Genomic DNA, 23,026 nt, shown 5'->3' with positions numbered 1-23,026 from the left:
GGCAGAAGACATGAATAGATACTTTTCTAAAGAAAACATCCAGATGGCCAACAGGCACATGAAAACATGCTCAACGTCATTCCTCATCAGGGAAATACAAATCAAAACCACACTGAGATACCACCTCATGCCAGTCAGAGTGGCTAAAATGAACAAATCGGGAGACTATAGATGCTGGCGAGGATGTGGAGAAACGGGAACCCTCTTGCACGGTTGGTGGGAATGCAAGCTGGTGCAGCCGCTCTGGAAAACAGTGTGGAGGTTCCTCAAAAAATTAAAAATAGATCTATCCTATGATCCAGCAATAGCACTGCTAGGAATTTACCCAAGGGATATAGGAGTGCTGATGCATAGAGGCACTTGTACCCCAATGTTTACAGCAGCACTTTCAACAATAGCCAAATTATGGAAACAGCCTAAATGTCTATCAACTGACAAAGAAAGAAGATAATGGTTTATATATATACAATGGAATACTATGTGGTAATGAGAAAGAATGAAATCTGGCCATTTGTTGCAACATGGATGGAACTGGAGAGTATTATGCTAAGTGAAAAAAAAGTCAGGCAGAGAAAGACAGATACCATATGTTTTCACTGATATGTGGATCCTGAGAAACTTAACAGAAGACCATGGGGGAGAGGAAGGGGGGAAAAAAGTTACAGAGAGGGAGGGAGGCAAACCATAAGAGACTCTTGGATATTGAGAACAAAGTGAGGGTTGATGGGGGGTGGGGGAGAGGGGAAAGGGGTGACGGGCATTGAGGAGGGCACCTTTTGGGATGAGCACTGGGTAAACCAATTTGACAATAAATTATATATAAAAAAAAGAAAAAGAAAGAATAGCTCATTCATAGACTTAATTTCAAAATGTGTTAAATACTTGCTATTCTAAAGTGATCATCAAAGCTGTCGCTTGTTTTACTGTTATTTACTATATACCTACTGCTTTGCTTTCAGGTCTCATTTTTGCCCAAAGTAAAGAGGTCTCAATAGAATTAAAAAAAAAAAAAAAAAAAAATCTGGTGCAAGATCCTAAAAATCCACCCTTTTGCTTTCTGGATCAGCTAGTCTGTTAAATCAACTTCTATCAGCACATGTTTAGGAATACATAAATTCAATAACACAAATGAGAAAATAAACTTTCCTCCCTGATATAGCATTGTTCTGGACATCTGTCACAACACTCATGTGCCAGGTAAAATGTGTTGACTCACCGAACGTGGCAATATGCTAATATCCATCCATCATCCACCAACACCCGTCTTTCAGGTCTGAAATTCATTTTTAAGTCCATTCCATAAGCTCCATATACATGTACCAGGAGAGGTTTCTTCTGCAAGTCCTCAGAATCCGTTTTGTGGAAAATAGTCATTGGCACTGATTTTCCATCCTGGAAATGAAGAGTTACTACGCAATGTAAATAAAAGTTTTTTAAAACAGTTTATCCCTAATTTTATGCATTGCTTACTGATGTTGAATACAAACTTCATTTAATTGAGACAACGGAGGGGCTCCTGGCTGGCTCACTTGGTGGAGCATGTGACTCTTAAGAGTTGTGAGTTCAAGCCTCACGTTGGGTATAGAAATTACTTAAAAAAAAAGAAAAAAAAAAAGGACAACAGAGTTATGGTTAAGGTCTTTAAAAATACATCATGGTTCATCCCCATTTTTAGCTATTTTGCTGACCCATAATGCTAACTAGAAAAGAGCAGCAAAACTCAGGCTTGAAAACATTTTATGAAATGCAGCTTTCCAAGACAGTTAAGTGATTTTAAAGAGTTCTTTACTACCTACTATTACTGTAATTTTTTTCTTTCAAGATTAAGTCAAAATATAGCTACCAAAATTAGACGTACTAGCATAGTTAATTTCCCCACACCTATGGCTAGATACTGACATTTCACATCTTTGCGTATTTACAAATAGGCTGACTAAAGAAGTTTTAACTGCTCAATTTTCTGTCCTCTATAGGCAGAATCCTCAACCATTAAGTGCCAGAATTTCACTTAGTTTCACTGTTCTTTCCACTTAGGATATGATAACTACAACATTTTGATGGATTGGTATATGGTACAGTTACACATTTCTAAAGCAAAACAAAGCCTAAACATATATATTTTTTTCTTTTCTTTTTGAGTGTAAGAGGGGGAGGGGCAGAGAGAGAGGGGGGAACAGAGGATCTGAAGCCAGCTCTGTGCTGGGAGTGGAGGACCTGATATGGGGCTTGAACTAACGAACCGTGAGATCATTACCTAATCTGAATTCGGATGCTCAACTGACTGAGCTCAACCGACTGCGCCCCTGTAAACATATTCTGTTGACAAAAAACCAAACACAAAAATCTGGAAAGTGATACAATAAATGGTAAACAATAATTATATCTAAGAGGTATAGCAAATGGAACTGAAAAGTAGTCATCTAAACTTTGTACATTCTGCATGTTTGTATTTATTCTAAGAAATGTGTATTGCTCTTGTATTATTAAAAAAATACACTTAAATAAAGATTTAAAAGAAAATCAACGAAGAAAAAAATTCATAAAGACAAAAAGGCTGTGTCATAATTCATTGCCAACACATATGAAATTATCTGATGTTTGATATGTCAAGGTCTGAAAATTCCTTAAATCCAAAGGCCACAGTTTATTAATTTGTTCCCCACTTGCACAAATTTTCTTTTATACTTTTCACTCTGCCCTCAGTCTTACCTTTTACTCTACACTTTGGCCATATTGTCCTCCTTTACTTAAAAAAAAAATTTATTTAAGTAATCTCTACACCCAACATGTGGCTTGAGCTCACAACCCTGAGATCAAAAGTTGCATCCTCTTGCAACTGAGTCAACCAGGCACCCCTTCCTTTCTACTTCTTGAAAGTACCATTTCTCCCTCAATTCAGAGCCTCTACACAAATGTATTCCTCCTGCCCCTTTTCTAGTTTAATTCTTAATCATCCTTGAGGTTTTACCTGAGACATCACTTTCTCAGAAGCCTTCAGTGATCCCTCCAGCCTAGGTAAGGTCCCTGTGCCATGTTTCCACTGTACTCAACACGGCGTCCTTTGCAGCAGTCAGTACATTAGCACTTATTCCTTCAACATCAATCATCTTCCCTACTAGATTCAAGCACTCTAGTCAACTGCTTACCACCTTCACAATTTTTTGCCATTACCTAGAAACCAACTTTGACAATTTCTTTAAGTCAACTTTCAAAATTCACATTCAAAATTCAAATATTAACAAGCCTTGATGAAATCAATGACTTGACGTGCTAGCTATACATTTTCTAAGCCATGTTAAAATAAATACGGGAGTATTTAAAAAAAAAAAATCCATGGATCCCTTAAGATCATTTGGGTCTTACTGTGGTATGTGAGATCCACTTCAGAAACCCATGCTAATGTAACACCAGCAGCAACTGCACAATGCTTGACAAGTAGTATGAATGCAGTAGATGGGGGCTCAGAGTTGGGATTACAAAGACTTACCTTGCTTTTGGCTTCTAGACGTAAAACACGACTAGTTTTTGTGATTGGGTCTTCGTGCCCAGTTTCCTCAAACAGTTTGCCTTCTGCAAACTTGTATGTGTAGTATTTTGGGGGACGTATTGGAGAGCAAAGCTGGAAGGGGCAGTTCTTTGGGTCTGAATTTGTATCCATTATGAATCCACAGGCCCAAGGAGGAAGCTAAAGAAATAAAAGTTATTTTTACTCTTTATCTACACACTAAGTATCATTAATTAAATTTCTGAGTCAGCTACAAACAAGATGATGTGGACATCAAGTTTACTTTTATCCATTATAAGTAATCCCTCATTTAACTATTATTTCAGCACAACAGAATATATTTCAAGTAACAAATGAACAGGACTCCACATTAATGACCAATAAAATAAGGAAAAATTATAGGAAAATGGTTTATCATGACTCTGGATTTATACAGAATCTCCTTTAATAAAGCCATTTATTTTGGGTATAAACTTGGGAAGTGAATAGTAAAATGGTTAAGAATAAGAGCAAATCAAATAATTCCAGAACCCGGCAACATCTCCAGATCTCCGTTCTCAGAGAACATGAAATCTCGCTCAGGTGTTTTTTTAATGATTTACCCACCAGCCCTTCCCCTGCGGCCTAGACAGCCACAGTGGTGACAGTTATCATGCCAGGGCTACAAACTCACTCAGCAGCACTAAAGCATTTACAATCTGTTTCTAACTTCAGCCCCCAGGCTAACTGTTGTGCAGAACAAAACCTTTCCTGGCACATACACTCTGAGAAACTCACAGCTATTATGATTAGGATTCTTCACTTTAAGAAAAAAGGAAAGGAATCAAAATTTATTCTCTCAGAGCAGCAGGGTCCAGTTTCAAGCCTGCCACTAACATCCCTCTTACACCTTTCAAAGAATTGTGGTAAGCAGGCTGGCAGAATATAAGAAATGGTACTGAGAGTCAGAACATTAAAAGAAAATTGCCTTTCCTTTCCCGAGTAATTGTAGAAAGAAAATCAGAGGTCTTGGTACAGCAATGTCACAGGTTGGCATTATTCAAAAAGGGTAGGTGGGGGCTGTGTGCATAAAGAGTGCATCATCTAACCTGTAGAAACTACAGCCAGAGTTTATGTTCACAGAGCATATGTCTTACTATTTGTCCAAAGAATCTATCTTCCTGAAACACTCCAAGAATATATATTCAAAATATCTCTCAAAGAGAGTTCCTAACTTACTGTCCTCAGACTGAGAATTATGTTCAAGGATAATCTGTCTACTTAAGTGAAAGGCATAAAACGGAAAGAAGCATGTGGCACATCAAAGTTGTGAAGTCTGGAAGCATAAATGGGAGTGAGTAAATGGAGACCTTGCTGGGAAAAACCACCACCGCTTCTCACTACTCATGTTGTAACCAGGTCTCAGAAAGGGGGTACGTGATGCCTAAGTCCACAGAGGCACAAATTTTTCTGTCCTTTGGTGAAACTTTAAAAGAGTTTCCATGTGCCCCATGTGGTAAGTGGTCATAGTTTCAAACCAAGTGGTTCCAATAAATAACTCTTTTGGGTGTATTTCTTAAAGTACTGGGACCAAGGGTAAAGTTTTACCATAACAAAAACTGTTCTAGTTTGTCTAGTTCTAGTTGTCCAGAAATAAATGTTAGCCATCTCAAGGATATCTTAAACCGCATTTCCTATTGAGAAACCTGCAGTAAGTACTATCTGGGTATGTTAATGGACAGCACCCAAGAATAATGATAAATTGGCTAGGTGATATGCAGATATTTCTTTGATACACGAAAGAAACAGGTTCAGCGCTAGCATCCTACCAGCAATCGTAGTCATCTATCTCACTGAAAGAAAACTGGCCCAAGTGTGCAAATGCCTCCATGTGAGCTGATATTACTACAAAGCAAAAAATCTCCCCAAGATTTGCTTAAATTAAGTATCATAACCAATTAAATTATCATAGCTTCTTTTTGTGAAAAAAAATTACCAGGAAAAACTGGTAATATGATGACCAAAGATAGGAGGCAAATATATTAAGGATTTTACATTTCTGTTGCCCAGATGGAGTTTAAAAAGATCTTTTAGTGAAGTGCCTACTAGGCGGAGATGTTACATACAGAAATATTTTATAATATAGTCTGGCTTACAGATTTTGTCCTTTGTGTATGGCATTGTCCCTGCATATTAATCAGTATTATCCAGTTCATGAAAGGCTCTGATCTATAAAATTTTCTTTAAGTAGAACCTAATATATAATGTAGTATTGATTCTATGTGTTGATGACTCAAAACACTGTAACAAAGCCCAAAAGGTACTACAGGTTGCAAAGGGTCAGGAAATAAAGAGAGGATATAGAATAAATTACAGATATGATGTTCCACTGGAGACATTCCTGGAAGCATCAGGGCCTGGAGAACAGAGGACATTATACTGCAGGACACTATAGGACCTCTTCTTCATAAAGCCATTACCCTCAAGAACAAGAGATGTAGTTGACTTTCCTCACACAGAAATAGGCATAGAAACTTAGACAAAATGAGAAGACACGCTTTGTCTCAAATGAACAAAAAGCCAGAGATTTAAGTGAAACAGATATAAGTAATATGCCTGATGAAGAATTTAAAGCAATGATCGTAAGGATACTCACCAGACTTGAGAAAAGAATGGTGGACATCAGTGAAACTATTAGCACAGATAAGGAATAATATACCAGAGATAAAGGGTTCAATAAACAAAATGAGAAACGTGCTTGATACAATGAATAGCAGGCTGGAAGCAGAGGAACTAATTAATTATCTAGAAGACAGAGTAATGGAAAGTAATCAAGCTGAACAAAAGAGAGAAAAAAGAATTATGGAAAATGAGAATGGACTTAGGGAACTCAGTGACTCCATCAAACATAATAACAGTTGTATTCTAGGAGTCTCATAAGAAGATGAAGAAAAGAGGGCAGAGAATTTGAGAAATAATAGATGAAAACTTACCTAATCTGGAGAAGGAAAGAGAAAGAAATCCAGATCCAGGATGCACAGAGAACCACCACCCCTCCCCAGATAAAAATCAACAAAAGCAGATCCATAGCAAGGCATACTGTAATTAAAATGGCAAAATATAGTGATAAAGAAAAAATATTAAAAGTAGCAAGTCAAGGGGTACCTGGGTGGTTCAGTCAGTTAAGCGTATGACTTCAGCTCAGGTCATCACCTCATGGTTTGTGGGTTCAAGCTGCACATCAGGCTCTGTGCTGACAGCTCAGAGCTTGGAGCCTGCTTTGGATTCTGTGTCTCCCTCTCTCTCTCCCCGTTCCCCACTTGCACTCTGTCTCTCTCTCAAAAATAAACATTAAAAATAAATGAATGAATGAATGTAGCAAGACAAAAGAAGACAGTTATATACAGAGGAAACCCCATAAGGCTATCAGTGGTTTTTTCAGCGAAACTTTCCAAGCCAGAAAGGAGTGGCATGATGTATTCAAAATACTGAATAGGAAAAACCTGTATCCAAGAATACTATATCCAGGAAGGCTATCACTCAGTATAGAAGGAGATACAAAGAGTTTCCCAAATAAAAACTAAAAGAGTTCATGACCATAAAACCAGCCCTGCAAGAAATATTAAAGGGGATTCTGAGTGAAAAGGAAAGACCAAAAAAAGATAGTATGAAGCCAGGAAACACAAAACCAGTAAAAACAAATATTTCTGTAAAGAATCAGTCAAGGAACTCACAAAATAAAACAATGTAGAATATGGCACCATATATCTAAAACTTGGGGAGGGGAGGAGTAAAGAACTGGTTCAAACTTAAACGACAATCAAATTAATATAGACTTCTGCTATAAGCAAAAGAGGCTATATAAAAACCTAATGGTAACCACAAATCAAAAACTACTAATAAATATACAAAGAATAAAGAAGAAAGAAATCCAAATATATCACTAAAGAAAACCAGCAAACCCTGAAAGAAAGAGAAGGATCAGAGAAAAACTTCGGAAATAACTACAAAACAAGTAAAAATGGCAATAAATACATATCTATCAACAAATACTTTAAAACTAGATGGACTAAATGCGCTAATCAAAAGACACAGGGTGACAGAATGGATAAAAACCAGGACCCATCCATATGCTACCTACAGGAAACTCATTTTAGATCTAAAAACACCTGCAGATTGAAAGTGAGGGAATGGAGAAACACTGATCATGCAAATGGATGTCAAAGAAAAGCTGGAGTAGTAATATTGATATCAGACAAAATAGATTTTAAAACAAAGATTGTAACAAGAGACAAAGAAGGACACTATATAATCATAAAGGGAATACGGGAAGATATAATAATTATAAAATGTATGCATCCAACACAGGAGCACCCAAATACATAAAACAGTTAGTAAGAAACATAAAGGAACTAATTGGTAATAATATAACAACAGTAGGGCACTTTCACACCCCACTTACATCAATAGACAGATCAACTAAACAGAAAATCAACAAGGAAACAATGGCTTTGAATGACGCACTGGATTAGATGGATTTAACAGACAGATCTATTCAGAACATTCCATCCTAAAACAGAATACACATTTTTTTCAAGTGCACATGGAACATTCTCCAGAACAGATCACTTATTAGGCTACAAAACAAGCCTCAACAAATTTTAAAAGATCAAAGTCATACCATGCATCTTTTCTGACTGCAACACTATGAAACTAAAAGAAAAAAATCTGTAAGAAAAAAATCTGGAAAGACTACAAATACATGGAGGTTAAATAACATGCTCCTAAACAATGAATGGGTCAACCAGGAAATAAAAGAAATAAAAAAAGTACATGGCAACAAATGAAAATGAAAACACAATGGTTCAAAACCTTTGGGATGCAGCAAAAGTGGTTCTAAGAGGGAAATTTACAGCAATATAGGCCAACTGTAAGAAGCAAGAAATATCTCAAATAAACAACCTAACCTTACACCTAAAGGAGCTAGAAAAAGAACAAACAAAACCTAATTACCAGCAGAAGGAAGGAAATAATAAAGATTAGAGCAGAAATAAGCGATACAGAAACCAAACAACTACAATAGAACAGATCAATGAAACAAGGAGCTGGTTCTTTGGAAAAAAAAAATCACTAAAGTTGATAAACCTCTAGCCAGACTTCTCAAGAAAAAAAAGAGAAAGGACCCAACTAAATAAAACTACAAATGAGGAGAAATAACAACAAATACCATAGAAATACAAATAATAAAAGAATATTATGAAAAATTATGCCAAAAAATTGGACAACCTAGAAGAAATGGAAAAATTCCTAGAAATATACAACCTACTGAAACTGCAACAGAAAGAAAGAAAAAAATTTGAACAGACTGATAACCAGCAATGAAATTGAATCAGGAATTAAAAAAACAAACAAAAGGCCAGGAGCAGATAGCTTCACAGATGAATTCCACCAAACATATGAAGAACAGTTAACGCCTATTCTTAAACTATTCCAAAAAAAAAATAGAAAACTTCTAAATTCATTCTATGAGGACAGCATTACTCAGATACCAAAACCACACAAAGACACCATAAAAAGAGACCTACAGGCCAAAATCCCTGATGAACACAGATGCAAAAATCCTCAACAAAATACTAGCAAACCGAATCCAACAATACATTAAAAACATCATACACCATGACCAAGTGGGATTTATTCCTGGGTTGCAAGAGTGGTTCAATATTCACAAATCAATCAACGTGATATACCACATCAGTAAGAAAAAGGATAAGAACCCCATGATCATTTTAGTAGATGCAGAAAAAGCATTTGACAAAGTACAATGTCCATTTATGATTAAAAAAAAAACCTCAACAAAGTAGGTTTAGAAGGAACTTAGCTCTACATAATAAAGGCCCTTTATTAAAAACCCACAGCTAACATCATCCTAAATGGGGAAAAACTGAGAGCCTTTCCTTAAGATCAGGAACAAGATAAGGATGTTCACTCTGACCACTTTTATTCAACAGAGTTCTAGAAGTCCTAGCCACAACAATCAGGTAACAAAAAGAAATAAAGGCATCCAAATCAGTAAGGAAAAAGTAAAATTTTCACTATTTGCACATGACATGATACTATAAATATAAAACTTGAAAGACTCCACCAAAAAACTGCTGGAACTAGTAAATGAACTCAGTAAAGTTGCAGGATACAAAATCAATCTACAGAAATCTGTTGCATTTGTATACACCAATAATGAAGCAGCAGAAAGAGAAATTTAGAAAACAATCCAATTTACAATTACACCCAAAATAATAAGATACCTAGGAATAAACCTAAAGAGGTAAAACATCTAGACTCTGAAAACTCTAAATTATAACACTGATGAAAGAAATTAGAGATGACACAAATGGAAAGACATTTCATGCTCATGGATTGGAAAAAAAAAATATTGTTGAAATGTCTATACTACCAAAGCAATCTACACATTTAATGCAATCCCTATCAAAATACTAACAGCATTTTTCACAAAACTAGAACAATCCTAAAATTTGTATGGAGCCACAAATGACTCCAAATAGCCAAAGCTATCTTGAAGAAGACAAGGAAAGCTGGAGGCATCACAGTTCTGGATTTCAAGTTATATCACAAAGCTGTAGTGATCTAAACAGTAGGTACTGGCACAAAAATACACAGATCAACAGAACAGAACAGAAAAACCGGAAATAAACCCACAACTATATGGTAAATTAATGTTTGACAAAGCAGGAAGTGATATCCAATGGGAAAAAGACAGTCTTTTCAACTAATGGTGCTGGGAAAACATGCAAAAGAATGAAACCGGACCACTTTCTTATACCATATACAAAAACAAATTCAACATTGATTAAAGACCTAAATGTGAGACGTGAAACCATAGATATTCTAGAAGAGAGCACAGGAGGTAATTTCTCTGAAACTGGCCATAGCAACTTTTTTTCTAGACAAGGGAAGGGAAAGAAAAAGCAAAAATAAACCAAAGGAAACAACAAACTAAAAGGCAACCTACAGAATGGGAGATGATATCTGCAAATGATATATCCGATAAAGGGTTAGTATCTAAAATATATAAAGAAAATGGGGAGCCGGGGTGGTTCAGTCAGTCAAGTGTCTGACTCTTGATTTTGGCTTAGGTAGTGATCTTGCAGTTGTGAGACTGACCCCTATGTTGGGCTCTGCTGAGCAAGGAACCTGGTTGGGATTCTCTCTCTCCCCCTCTCTGCCCTTCCCTATGCTCAAACTAAATCTCAAAATAAATAAACTTAAAAAAGAAAAAAGGTAATGATTTCAATTATTTGGGATAAAATTTAACCAAACAAGATGCTCAAATGGCATTTCTCTCTCCATTTTGGCTAGGTCCTCAAACTAGGTATAAGTGGTCAACTGTTTTAACAACTCTTTCCATATCAAGTAAAATGGAGGCCTTTCCCGTTCCCTTCAGCACCTGTTTTCTAACCTACATGTTTAAAAAAATTTTTTTTTTTAATGTTTATTTATCTTTGACAGAGAGAGACAGAGTATGAGCCAGGGAGGGGCAGAGAGAGAGGGAGACACAGAATCCGAAGCAGGCTCCAGGCTCTGAGCTGTCAGCACAGAGCCCGATGTGGGCCTCCAACTCACAGACCATGAGATCATGACCTGAGCCGAAGTCGGATGCTCAACTGACTGAGCCACCCAGGCGCCCCTAACCTACATGTCAATGCTGCTTTAAAATGGGGTTGTAAGGCTGGCATTCACCAATTTTAAGAAGTTCACTTGTGGAGGCAGATTATCTTTTCTGGCAGCCACAGGCAATATCAGCAAGTCAGCCTGCCAGGCAGATGTGCCACCATTCACAGCTGTGCTGCAGTGGAGACCACTGCCACCCCTTACTGAAAGAGACCAAAGGTTTCTTGGTCCCTTCCGCAACCCCCACAGGTAAGAAAACGAACAAAAAGAAGAGGGTATTTCTGCAAAGGCAGAAATATGGTGGGCATGCCTCCTATCCCCACGGGGGGGTGTGGGATGGGAGCAGCAGCAGTGGGTCAGGCTCTAGCCGGCAAGTTGGCCTGAGTGATTAGTATACGCCAAGTTGTAGAGATGGATGATATATAGCGATAGGTGGAAAGAGGAACGTGACACTGAACTCTACTTCTGAAGTTCATGTTTTAAGTAAAACTTTACTAAAAGTGAGGTCCTCCAAGTAATTTTAAAATAAACCCCCTAAGATCCAGTATGAAAAGATCCAGTATGCCAAGTTTCATTGAAATTAAATTCCACTCAAGAAACAGTATGTTGCTATCACTCAAAATGTGATGTTCTGTTACACTGAACTGGATGTAGAATTAAACTTACCTTCAGAGACCGAACCGAGTCATCAGCCAGACCAATCACATTAACGTAAAGTAGATTGCTGTGCTTCAGGAATAGAACGCAGTGGTCCTTAAACATGTCCAAGTCTACAACTTTGGTATTTCTCTTCATTGTGAAAAATAAATCCCAGTTCATAATGGCAGGGGTATCAGCTGCTGTTCTCATGAGCTGTGTGGAACAAAGTCAGAAGAGATCCAGGTAACAAAATGTGATAACCACGGCATCCAGAAGAGCCAAAGAACACATCAGGGCTGCAGTGTGACCATCACCGTGTGAAGGAGCCTGCTGTGTGGTGAGATAGCACGGCCTACTGCTTACCTCACAACAAACCAATGGATGTTTGAGTGAAGGCATTTGCTAGCGAGCTAACTGTGGATGCACTAAGGAGCCTGGCTGGGACCAGCAGAACTGCCTAGCTGAGATCAATACCAAATTGCTAAGTTATAAGGTCATGAATTTATAAAAGTCTGTTCTTTTAAATCATTAAGTTTGGCTTTCATGATATAATCAGGATAAAGTAGGTTTCATTTGCTAATCTTTTTAGGCATAATTACAAAGTGTAGAGACATTATATCTAAGGGAAGAGAAACGGAATTGGTTATGCATGTAAAGGTAGCATCAATTTCTACAGTTTACCAAAAGTCTACGAAAACAGTTAACTCTTAGCGTAAAGAATGTTGTTGATGGAAGTGTGATACTTTTGAACAGACCACATAGGGACAAGGAGAATCCAGGATTACCTTGAATTCTGTAGGCTCGCCAACATTAGTGAGAATGTATAATTCGTCATCTCTGTGTTCAACGTAGTAAAGGACGCCATGTATTCGCTTCTGGATAAGTACTGGTGGGTCCCAAGGGCTTAGGCCATCTATCAACCACACTTCAGAAGTAGTCTTGTTCATAATGTTTATGGTGAGGAAACGACTGTCTTTTGTAAGATAAAGGAAAACAAAATAGCTGCATGCACACACACACACACACGCACGCAGAAAGAGACCGAGAGAGAGAGAGAGAGAGAGAGAGAGAGAGAGAGAAGAGAGAGAAATCCAGTAAATTTCAGTGGCATGTTACTTTGTTAATGACAGTATTTCACTGCCTGCTATACATATGTTGATTTATAATGCAGACAGAAAATAACTCCTTAGTGAACACTGCTTGTAAAATAAAAAAAATAAAAAAAACTTTTATTTTTCTCATTTCCCCCATGGAAGTATACAAAGGAATTTCTTCTCTAACATTTTATTATGAACATTTTCAAAACTACAGAAGTTGAACATGTCAGGTGAATACCCATACACCCACCACTGAAATTCAATTATTACCAATGATTTGCTCATATTTCCTTTATTACATTATTTGTGCATCCATCAATCCATCTTTTTCTAAATGCATTTTCAGGTACACAAAAGGTATCCTCTCTCACTTAATCACGTTAATAGATTATAGGCTTTTTAGTGGGAAGAGGAAATAAATTTACTAGAGGAGATATGTAATTGTAGGAAAGAAGAGGGACACAGAATTTACTTTGTTCTTCCTCTGTATGTTCCCCTTCCCCCACTTTTATAACAAAACAAAATAGAAATAACAGAAACACAAACAGGAAGAAAAATGCTTGCAATCTAAACACATTTTAAAAATTAATGTTAACTGTTTACTTCTTCTATTTTTCCTTCTCCTTTATTTGTATTTCATGCATGTGTTTCATTTTTTTAAAGTTTATTTAAATATTTATTTTGTGAGAAAGAGAGAGAGCATGTGCACGACTGGTGGAGGGGCAGAGAGGGGGAGAGACAGAATCCCAAGCAGGCTTCACATGGAGCCCAATGTGGGGCTCGATCTCATGACCGTGAGATCATGACCTGAGCAGAAACCAACAGTCAGATGCTTAACCAACTGAACCACCCAGGCACCTCAATATGTGTTTTTTGTTTGATTTACTATTTTTTTAAATGTTTATTTATTTTGAGAGAATGTGCACACCAGTGGAGGAGAGGCAGAGAGAAAGAGAAGGGTGAGAATTCTAAGCAGGCTCTGAGCTATCAGTGCAGAGCCTAACAGGGGGCTCAGTCTCACAAACCATGAGACTGAGCTGAAATCAAGAGTTGGATGCTTAATTGACTGAGCCACGCAGACACCCTTGTGTTTCATTTTTAAATTAAAAAACGTCTGACTTTGGCTCAGGTTATAATCTCATGGTTTGTGAGTTTGGGCCCCACATCAGGCTCTCCACTATCTGCAGAGCCCACTTCTGATCCTGCCTCCCTTTCTCCATGCACCTTCCCTGCTCAAGTGTGTGCACATGCTCTCTCAAAAATAAACATTAAAAAAATTTTTAAAAACTTTAAATTACTGAAGTACAGTTGATATATAATGTTATACTAGTTCAGATACACAGTATAGTGATCAGAGAACTCTACCCATTACTTAATGTTCATCACAGCAATGCAGTCATCATCTGTCACCATACAACATTATTACAATATTATTGACTATATTTCCTATGTTGTACTTTCCAGCTCCAGGACTTCTATAAAACACAGATGCAATTTTGGATTCTGCATTTGTGACTTCACATAATATTAGTATTCCCCCCACATTAATTACAATCTTTTATGGTCATTTTAAAAAATGTTTCTTTATTTTGAGAGAGAGTATGTGCACACGAGTAGGGGAGGGGCAGACAGAAGGAGAGAATCCCAGACTCCATGCTGTCAGCACAGAGCCTGACGTGGACCTCGATCTCACAAACCATGAAGACTGGAAATCAAGAGTTGAAATAAAGAGTTGAAAAAACCAAAATTAAGAATTGAACACTTAACTGAATGAACCACCCAGGTGCCCCGTGATCATTATTTTTAATGGTTACCTAATATTCTATTAGGTTGAATTATTATAATTCTTAAAACTTAAGATTTTAATGTTTCATTGTAATAAAGAATATAATAGGGAACGTATTCATGAAGACAGTTCCCCCTTCCTCACCTTTACAATTATTTCCCTATGACAAATACTTACCCATTCCTTAGGAATGGAAATATGAATTTAATGATAAGCAGTATATTTTTTTAATCTTTTTTTTTTAATGTTTATTTTTGAGAGGGAGAGACAGAGCACAAGCAGGGGAGGGGCAGAGAGAGAGGGAGACACAGAATTTGAAGCAGGCTCCAGGCTCTGAGATGTCAGCACAAAGCCAGATGTAGGGCTTGAACCCGCAACCATGAGATCGTGACCTGAACTGAAGTTGGAAGCTTAACCAACTGTGCCACCCAGGTGCCCCTGTTTTGGAAATATTTCAACCAAGTCGAATGAAGTACTTACTACTGGCATCTAGGTTTTCTGGATAGTTTTATTTTTATCAATTGATTCTTTAAATCTTTTAGGAATGTATGCTGATGTATAAAATGATGAAAATTATTTTTCTACAGTATTAAAAAATTATACCTGTTTCTCATTGGTCTGTGATGCCTTTTACATAATTTTTTATATATATAAATTTTTGAGTTATCTCTTCTGATCTCTATTATTTGTCTATCGGGTTGTATTAACTACTGTAGCTTAATGTGTTTTAATACATGGTTTTAGGACAAATTCCTTACTCTAGTTTGCTATTTTCAATGCTATCTTTGCTATTTTCAATATTTTACTTTTATCTATTTATTTTTGTTTGATGATGACACAGGTAATCAAAAGATAAATTACTTGGTCAACTACTTGGCAGATATTTGGTTATAGGAAAGTCAGAATACAACCGGTTCTACAGAAACAGGTTTCTTAGAAAGAGAAGACAAGTCATGGTAACCACAGAGCACAAATGTACAACAGATATACAAAAGAAAAGAGAAGGGACTCAAACCAGAACACTATGGAAAATCATAAATTCACAAAGGAAGATAGTGAGAGAGGAAGGAACACGGGAGCTACAAAATAACCAGAAAACATCAATAAGATGGCATTAATAAGTACTCACCTATGAATAATTACTCTAAATGTAAATGGATTAAACTCTCCAATGAAATGGCACAGAGTGGCTGAATGGATAGAAAGGAAGACCCAACTATATACTGCCTATGAGATTCACTTCAGCTTCAAGGACACATACAGGCTCAAGATGAGGGGATGTAAAAAGAAATTTCATGTAAGTGGAAACCAATCGAGCACAGGAGTAGCTATACTAATATCAAAGAAAATACACTTTAACTTAAAAGTTGTAACAGATAAAGGCAGCCATTATATAATGATAAATGGGTCAGTTAATTAAGAGGATATAACAGTTGTAACTATATACAGACATACCTTGGAGATATGGGTAGGTTCCAGAACCACTGATAAAAGTGAGTCAAATGAATTTTTTGGTTTTCCAGTGCAGATAAAAGTTATGTTTACACTATATTGTAAACTGTTAAGTGTGTTACAGCATTATGTCTAAAAACACAATGTACATACCTTAATAAAAAATACTTTATTGCTAAAAAATGCTAACCATTATCTTAACTTTCAGGGAGCTGTAATCACTGATCACAGATCACCATAAACAAATAACAATGAAAAAGTTGGAAATGGTGTGATAATTACCAAAATGTGACAAAGACATGAAGTGAGCAAGTGCTGTTGAAAAATGGTGCCAATAGACCTGCTTCAATATGTTAAAAAAACACAGTCTGCGAAGTACAATAAAACAAGGTATGCCTGTACGCACTCAACATCAGAGCACCTAAATATATTAAGCAAATACCAACAGATTCGAAGGGAAAAACAGACAACACCACCACAATAATAGTAGGGGATGTTAATACCTCACTTTCAGCAATGGAGAGATTATTCAGGCAGAAAATCAATAAAAAAAATTGGGTGTGGACTCTATGTATACTTTAGACAAAATGGATGAAACAGACATATGTAGACCATTCCATTCAACAGCAGCTGAATACATTCTTCTCAAGTGCACAAGGAACATTCTTGTGTAGGTAGATCATAGGTTAAGTCATAAGACAAATATTAGAAAATTTGAGAAGACTGAAATCATACCAAGTATTTTTTCCAATCAAAATAGTAACTATTAAGAAAACTGGAAAATTCACAAATATATGGAAATAATATACCGCTAAATAAGCAATGGGTCAAAAAAATCAAAATCAAAAATATCTTGAAAAAATCAAAGTAGAAATAGAACATACTAAAACTTAAGGGATACATAAAAGTACTTCTACGAGGGAAGTTTATGGGATACGTGTTTACATTAAAAGTATCTCAAATAGGGGTGCCTGGCTGGCTTAGTCGGTAGAGCATGCAACTCTTAATCTCAGGGTCATGAGTTCAAGCCCCACGATGGGTGCATAGCCTACACAAAAAAATAAAAAGGGGCTCCTGGGTGGCTCAGTTAAGCATCTGACTCTTGATTTTGGCTCAGGTCATGATCTCACAGTTTGAGTTTGAGCCCTGAGTTGGGACTCTGTGCTGACAGTGTGTGCTTGGGATTCTTTACCTCCTTTTCTTTCTGCCCTTCCCCCACTAACATGTGCACCCACGCACTCTCTCTCAAATAATAAACTTAAAAAAAGAGGAAAAAAAGAACTATCTCAAATAACGTACATTACACCTCAAAAAATTAGAAAAAGAAAAAATAAGCCTAATGTTAGAAGAAGGAAGGAAATAATAAAGATCAGAGAAAAATAAATTAAGGAGACCAGAAAAACAATAGAAAAGATCAACAAAACTAAGAGCTGCTTTTTGAAAAGATAAAACTGACAAACTTTTAGTGAAATTAAGAAAAAAAAAGGATTCAAAATCAGGAAGGAAAAAGGACGCATTACATCTGATACTGTAGACACACAAAAAAGTATAAAGTTACTATGAAAATTATATGCCAGCAAATTAAATAATCTAGGAGAAATGAGTAAATTCCTAGAAACATACAACCTACGAAGACTGAATCATGAAGAAATAGAAAATCTGAACAGACCAATAGAGTAAGGTAGAGTTGATTACCAATCAGTAATCAACAATTTCTCAGCAAAGAAAAAAGCCCAGGACGAGATGGACTCACTGGTAAAATCTACCAAATATTTGAAGAATTTGCACCAATCCTTTCAAATTCTTCCCAAAAAACTGAAGAGAAGGGAACACTTCTAAACTCATTTTATTAGGCTGGTAGTACCCAATACAAAAGCCAGATAAGAAAACTATCCAATATCCACAGTGAATATGATACAAAAATACTCAACAAAATGCTAGCAAACTTAATTCAGCAGGCACATTAAAAAGATTATTCATCATTATCAAGTAGGATTAATCCGAGATATAAAAATGGTTCAACATATGCAAATCAATAAATATCATACATTAATAGAATGAAAGGTAAAAATCACATGATTATCTTTATAAAAAGCATCTGACAGAGTTCAACATCCATTCATGATACAGACTCTCAACAATTGGATATGAAATGAATGTTACTCAACATTATAAAGGCCATATATGACAAGTCCACAGCTAACATCACATTGAGTGGTGAAAAGCTGGAAGGTTTTCCTCTAAGATCAGTGGATGACCACTCTTACTACTCCTAATCAACATAGTACTGTCAGTCTTGATTTTATATATAGGAAACATTAAATATTCCACCAAAACACTGTTAGAATTAATCAGTGAATTCAGTAAAGTTGCAAGATGTAAAATCAAGATAAGGAAATCAGTTGTTTTGATACACCAACAATGAAATATCTGAAAAACACACAAAACAATCCCATCTAAAACAGCATCAAAACTAAACACAGTACTTAGGAAAATATTTAATCAAGGAGGGAAAAAGATGTGTACATTGAAAACTTAAGACTTTGATGAAAGAAAATAAAGACAACACAATAAATGGAAAGATACGCCATATTCATGATTTGGAAGAATGACTATCATTAAGATGTCCACACTACCCAAAGCCATCTATACAATGAATGCAATCCTTATCAAAATTCTAATGTCATTTTTTAACAGAAAAACAATTCCAAAATTTGTATAGAGCCACAAAATATCTAGAGTAGCCTGAAAAAGAAGAACAAAGCAAAATGCATCACTTTTTGATCTCAAACTGTATTACAAAGCTATAATAATCAGAACAGTATGGTACTGGCATAAAAATAGACATGCATGGGGGCGCCTGGGTGACTCAGTTGGTTAAGCGTCGGACTTCGGCTCAGGTAATGATCTCGAGGTGAGTTCCAGCCCCGCATCAGGCTCTGTGCTGACAGCTCAGAGCCTGAAGCCTGCTTCAGATTTTGTGTCTCCCTGCTTCTCTCTCTGCCCTCCCCTGCTCGCGCTCTCTCTCTCAAAAATAAACATTAAAAAAAAACAAAACAAAAAACCGACATGCAGATCACAGAAACAGAACCGAGAGCACAGAAACAAACCATTGAGTATATGGCCAACTGATATTTGATAAGGGAACCAAGAATACTCAAAAGGGAAAGAAAAATCTCTTCAATAAATTGTGCTGGGAAAATTGGATAATCACATGCTATTGAAATTGCTATGCTAATGAAATTGGACTCCAATATTACTCTACTCACAAAAATTAACCTGAAATGGATTAAAAGACCTAAACATAAGACCTGAAACCATAAAATTCCTAGAAGAAAACATAAGGAAAAAGCTCCCTGACATAGGTCTTGGCAATTATTTTTTATGACACCAGAAGTATAAATAGATAAATAAGTGGGACTATATCAACCTAAAAAGCTTCTACATAGCAAAAGAAACAATCAACAAAAAGAAAAGGCAATCAATGGAGTGGGATAAAGTATTCCCAAACCATTTATCTGATGATGGGTTAACAGCCAAAATATATAAGGAACTCCTACAACCCAAAAGCAAAACAAGCAAACAAACAAAAAATCCGATTTAAAAATGGACATAAGACCTGATCGGTCATTTTTCCTAAGACATACAAATGGTCAACAGATACATAAAAAGATGCTCAACGTCACTAATCCTAAGGCAAAGGCAAATAAAAACCATGGTATCACTTCACATCTGTTAGAATGGCTATTATCAAAAAGACAAGTGGTAACAAATGTTAGGATATAGAGAAAAGGAAACCCTTGTGTACTGTTGGTGGGAATGTAAACTAATAATAGCTATTATGGACAAAAAAATGTAGGGTCCTCAAAAAATTAAAAAAGGAACTACCATATGATTCAACGATTCTACTTCTGAGCACATATCTATAGGAAGTGGGATCTGGATCACAAAGGGACATCTGCACTCCCAAGTTCACTGTAGTATGAACAACAGCCAAGATACAGAAACAACATACATGTCCACTGATGAGTAAATAAAGAATACACACACACACACTGGAATATTGTTCAGCCACAAAAAAAGAGAAATCCTGCCATTTGTAAAAACGAGGATGCAACTTGAGGGCATTCTGCTAGTAAGTCAGATGGAAAAAGACTAATACTGTATGATATCATTTACATGTGGAATCTATAAAAGCCAAACTTACAGAAACAGAGTAGTAGAATGGTGGTTGTCAGGGGATGAGAGCTGAGTGAAATGGGGACATAATGGAAAAAGGGTACATACTTTCAGTTATATAAGATGAACAAGCTTTGAGGATCGGGTGCCCAGCATGATGACTATAGTTAACAATACAGTATTAACATACTTGAAAGCTGCCTCGACAGTATATTTTAAATGTTACCACCATACACACAAAAAAGTGGTAATTTGTGAGGTGATTGAGATATTAACTAAACTTCTTTTGTTATTCATTTTGTAACAGGTATATGTACCAAATCACCACATACGTCTTAAACTTAACATGTTATATATATATATATATATATATATATATATATATGTCAATCACATTTTAATAAAGCTGAAAAAAGTAAATCTTAAAAAAAAATGCACATGTGCATTGACAAAAAAAGCTCTAGAATGATACCAAATAACTTTCAATTCAGAAAGAGAGAGAAGACAAGGAATGTAAAGAACTAAGGGCAATCTGTTTTCCCATTCAATTCATATTTATTATAAAATTTTTAATTGTTATTTTAGAAAGAGAGTGTGCAAATGCGGGAGAGGGGGAGAGGGAGAAAGAGAGAGAGTCTCAAGCAGGCTCCACGCTCAGTGCAGTGCCTGATATGTGGCTTGATCCCATGACTGTGGGATCATGACCTGACCTGAAATCAAGAGTCAGATGCTCAACTGACTGAGCTACACAGGGGCCCCCAATTGATACATATCTTTTAAACTTAATATATCCTTTACCTCTGATTAGGAAAATAATCATGCTTACTTTGAAAAATAAGTTGACATCATACTATATATTCACTTTTTTCACCCAGTGGAGTAATACATTTTTACATTAGTTTTAATTTATAATTCAGCAGCAATATATTCTTTTTTTCTGAGCACAGGTGACACACAATGTTATGTCAGTTTCAGGTATACAACAAAGTGATTTGACAAGTTTATATGTTATGCTATACTTAACACAAAGCAACACATACTTTAAATTCTGCTATATCCTGCTAAGAATTCAATGGTTAAAAGGTACTCACAGCCATCACTGGTTTAGGGTTTTAGCTTGAAAGACAGAAACTGACCTAAGTGTACCATTTAACTAATAGGCATAGATGAATGGCAATGATACAGGCCTGGTACCCTACTCATCAGTAAAGATGAAAAGGTGGAAATGATTCGGTCTTTGTTCATTATCTAGCAATTCTAGGTTGTCTTTATAGAGTTTACATGTAGGAACCATGGTGTAATGCACAAAATCAATTTCAGTTTTAATAATCAAATGTGTCTTTTTTTTCTTATTATTAATTACAATCGTTGCAACCATTACCCTTGCATGGGTAGCAAACTACAACTTCTCATTCTGCAGTATTACTGGATATGTAAGTGAGGGGTTTGCAATGATCTGCATTGATTTTTAATTTGAGTAAATATATATAAAGATAGGTATACTCCAAAATATGAAAGAAACACAGAAACACAAACTACACCCAGAAAGACTTTTGGAATCAATATGTCAATGTCATTATCCAAATCCTAAAGCATTACCTAAGTATTACCAAGGATACTGAAACTGAACAAGAAATGGCTTATCCAAGATCAAACAATCTGTGGAAAAAAATAAAACTAGAACCATCTGCCACATAGAGGAAAAGGGGCCATTCCAGGCTAATTCCATTTCTCCCACAAGAATTTAGGTTCTATTGTGAAGGAGAGCAGTGTCAAGTGCTAGAAGATGCAGGTGTCTGGTTTTTTTTTTTTTTTTAATGAACTGTATGATTTCAGGTAAATCATTAACTGTCTTTATTTTCAAAAGGCTAATTCTAAATGAAGTTAAAGGTATACCTCTAAAATTCCCTTTACTTGAAATTTCTAAGATGTCAAGTGTTTGGTGCAGCTTAATATAATCAAGTTACCCTGAGACGGCCTCCCTGGGTTCTTTGGGGTTTGAACCCCTGGTCTTCAATGACAAGGCCTTTTCAGTAACCTCCCAGGCTTTTCTAATTTAGCCCCGTTCTGGCTGCTAGTGACAGAACCACACTATGCGTTGTGTAAGTGAATAGCATCTGTACCAGTTGTGTTTTTGGTGGTTGTGAGGGAGGTGCTGTTTTTCAGTGACTTGAAAAGCAGGTCTCTTAATTTGGTTCAGATCTTTTCCTTTAGAATCTATATAATTCTGTTCTTCCCAGAATTTGTGAATTAAATGGTTCCGGAAGTATTTGAAAATGGAAGAATTAGGGATGTCTGGGTGTCTCAGTTGGTTAAGCATCTGACTTTGGCTCAGGTCACGATCCTACGGTTTGTGAGTTCGAGCCCTGCATTGGGCTCTGTGCTGACAGCTCAGAGCCTGGAGCCTGTTTCGGATTCTGTGTTTCCCTCCCTTTCTGCCCCTCCTGTCCTTGCGTGCTCTCTCTCAAAAATAAATAAACATTAAAAAATAAAATAAAATGGAAGAATAAATATTCAAAATGTATCGATCTTTAAGAATAGCAGAGGCATCTTCCTTGAACATGACTTTCAGAGGCTCTCTACCATCGAAATAGAAAACTACCTTTGAACAACCAAATTTACCAAAGCACTGCAAACAAAGCAGATGAAGAACCTGGTTGGTAAGGGTTCTTTTTAGGCACATTTATAATAGCACATCTTTAA

At 36.3% G+C, this 23,026-nt stretch overlaps 1 protein-coding gene across 4 annotated transcripts in view; it reads right to left on the bottom strand.

The window, feature by feature from the left end:
* The window catches only part of PREPL (prolyl endopeptidase like), a 57,652-nt gene that overhangs the window by 9,462 nt on the left and 25,164 nt on the right, over window positions 1-23,026 (bottom strand). For all 4 annotated transcript variants that reach the window (XM_060607283.3, XM_060607265.3, XM_060607257.3 and 1 more), the window contains 4 exons: window positions 12,595-12,811; window positions 11,837-12,022; window positions 3,488-3,685; window positions 1,217-1,392 (listed from right to left, as the gene is read on the bottom strand). In XM_060607283.3, coding sequence (XP_060463266.1) covers window positions 1,217-1,392; window positions 3,488-3,685; window positions 11,837-12,022; window positions 12,595-12,811 — 777 coding nt within the window. The remainder of the gene's footprint in view (window positions 1-1,216; window positions 1,393-3,487; window positions 3,686-11,836; window positions 12,023-12,594; window positions 12,812-23,026) is intronic.

Source organism: Panthera onca, chromosome A3 (assembly GCF_046562875.1).
Source record: "Panthera onca isolate mPanOnc1 chromosome A3, mPanOnc1 haplotype 2, whole genome shotgun sequence".
In the NCBI taxonomy this organism is placed as follows: Eukaryota; Metazoa; Chordata; class Mammalia; order Carnivora; family Felidae; genus Panthera; species Panthera onca.
Note: the sequence above shows the minus strand (reverse complement) of the source record. Positions and strands in the feature narration are given on the sequence as shown.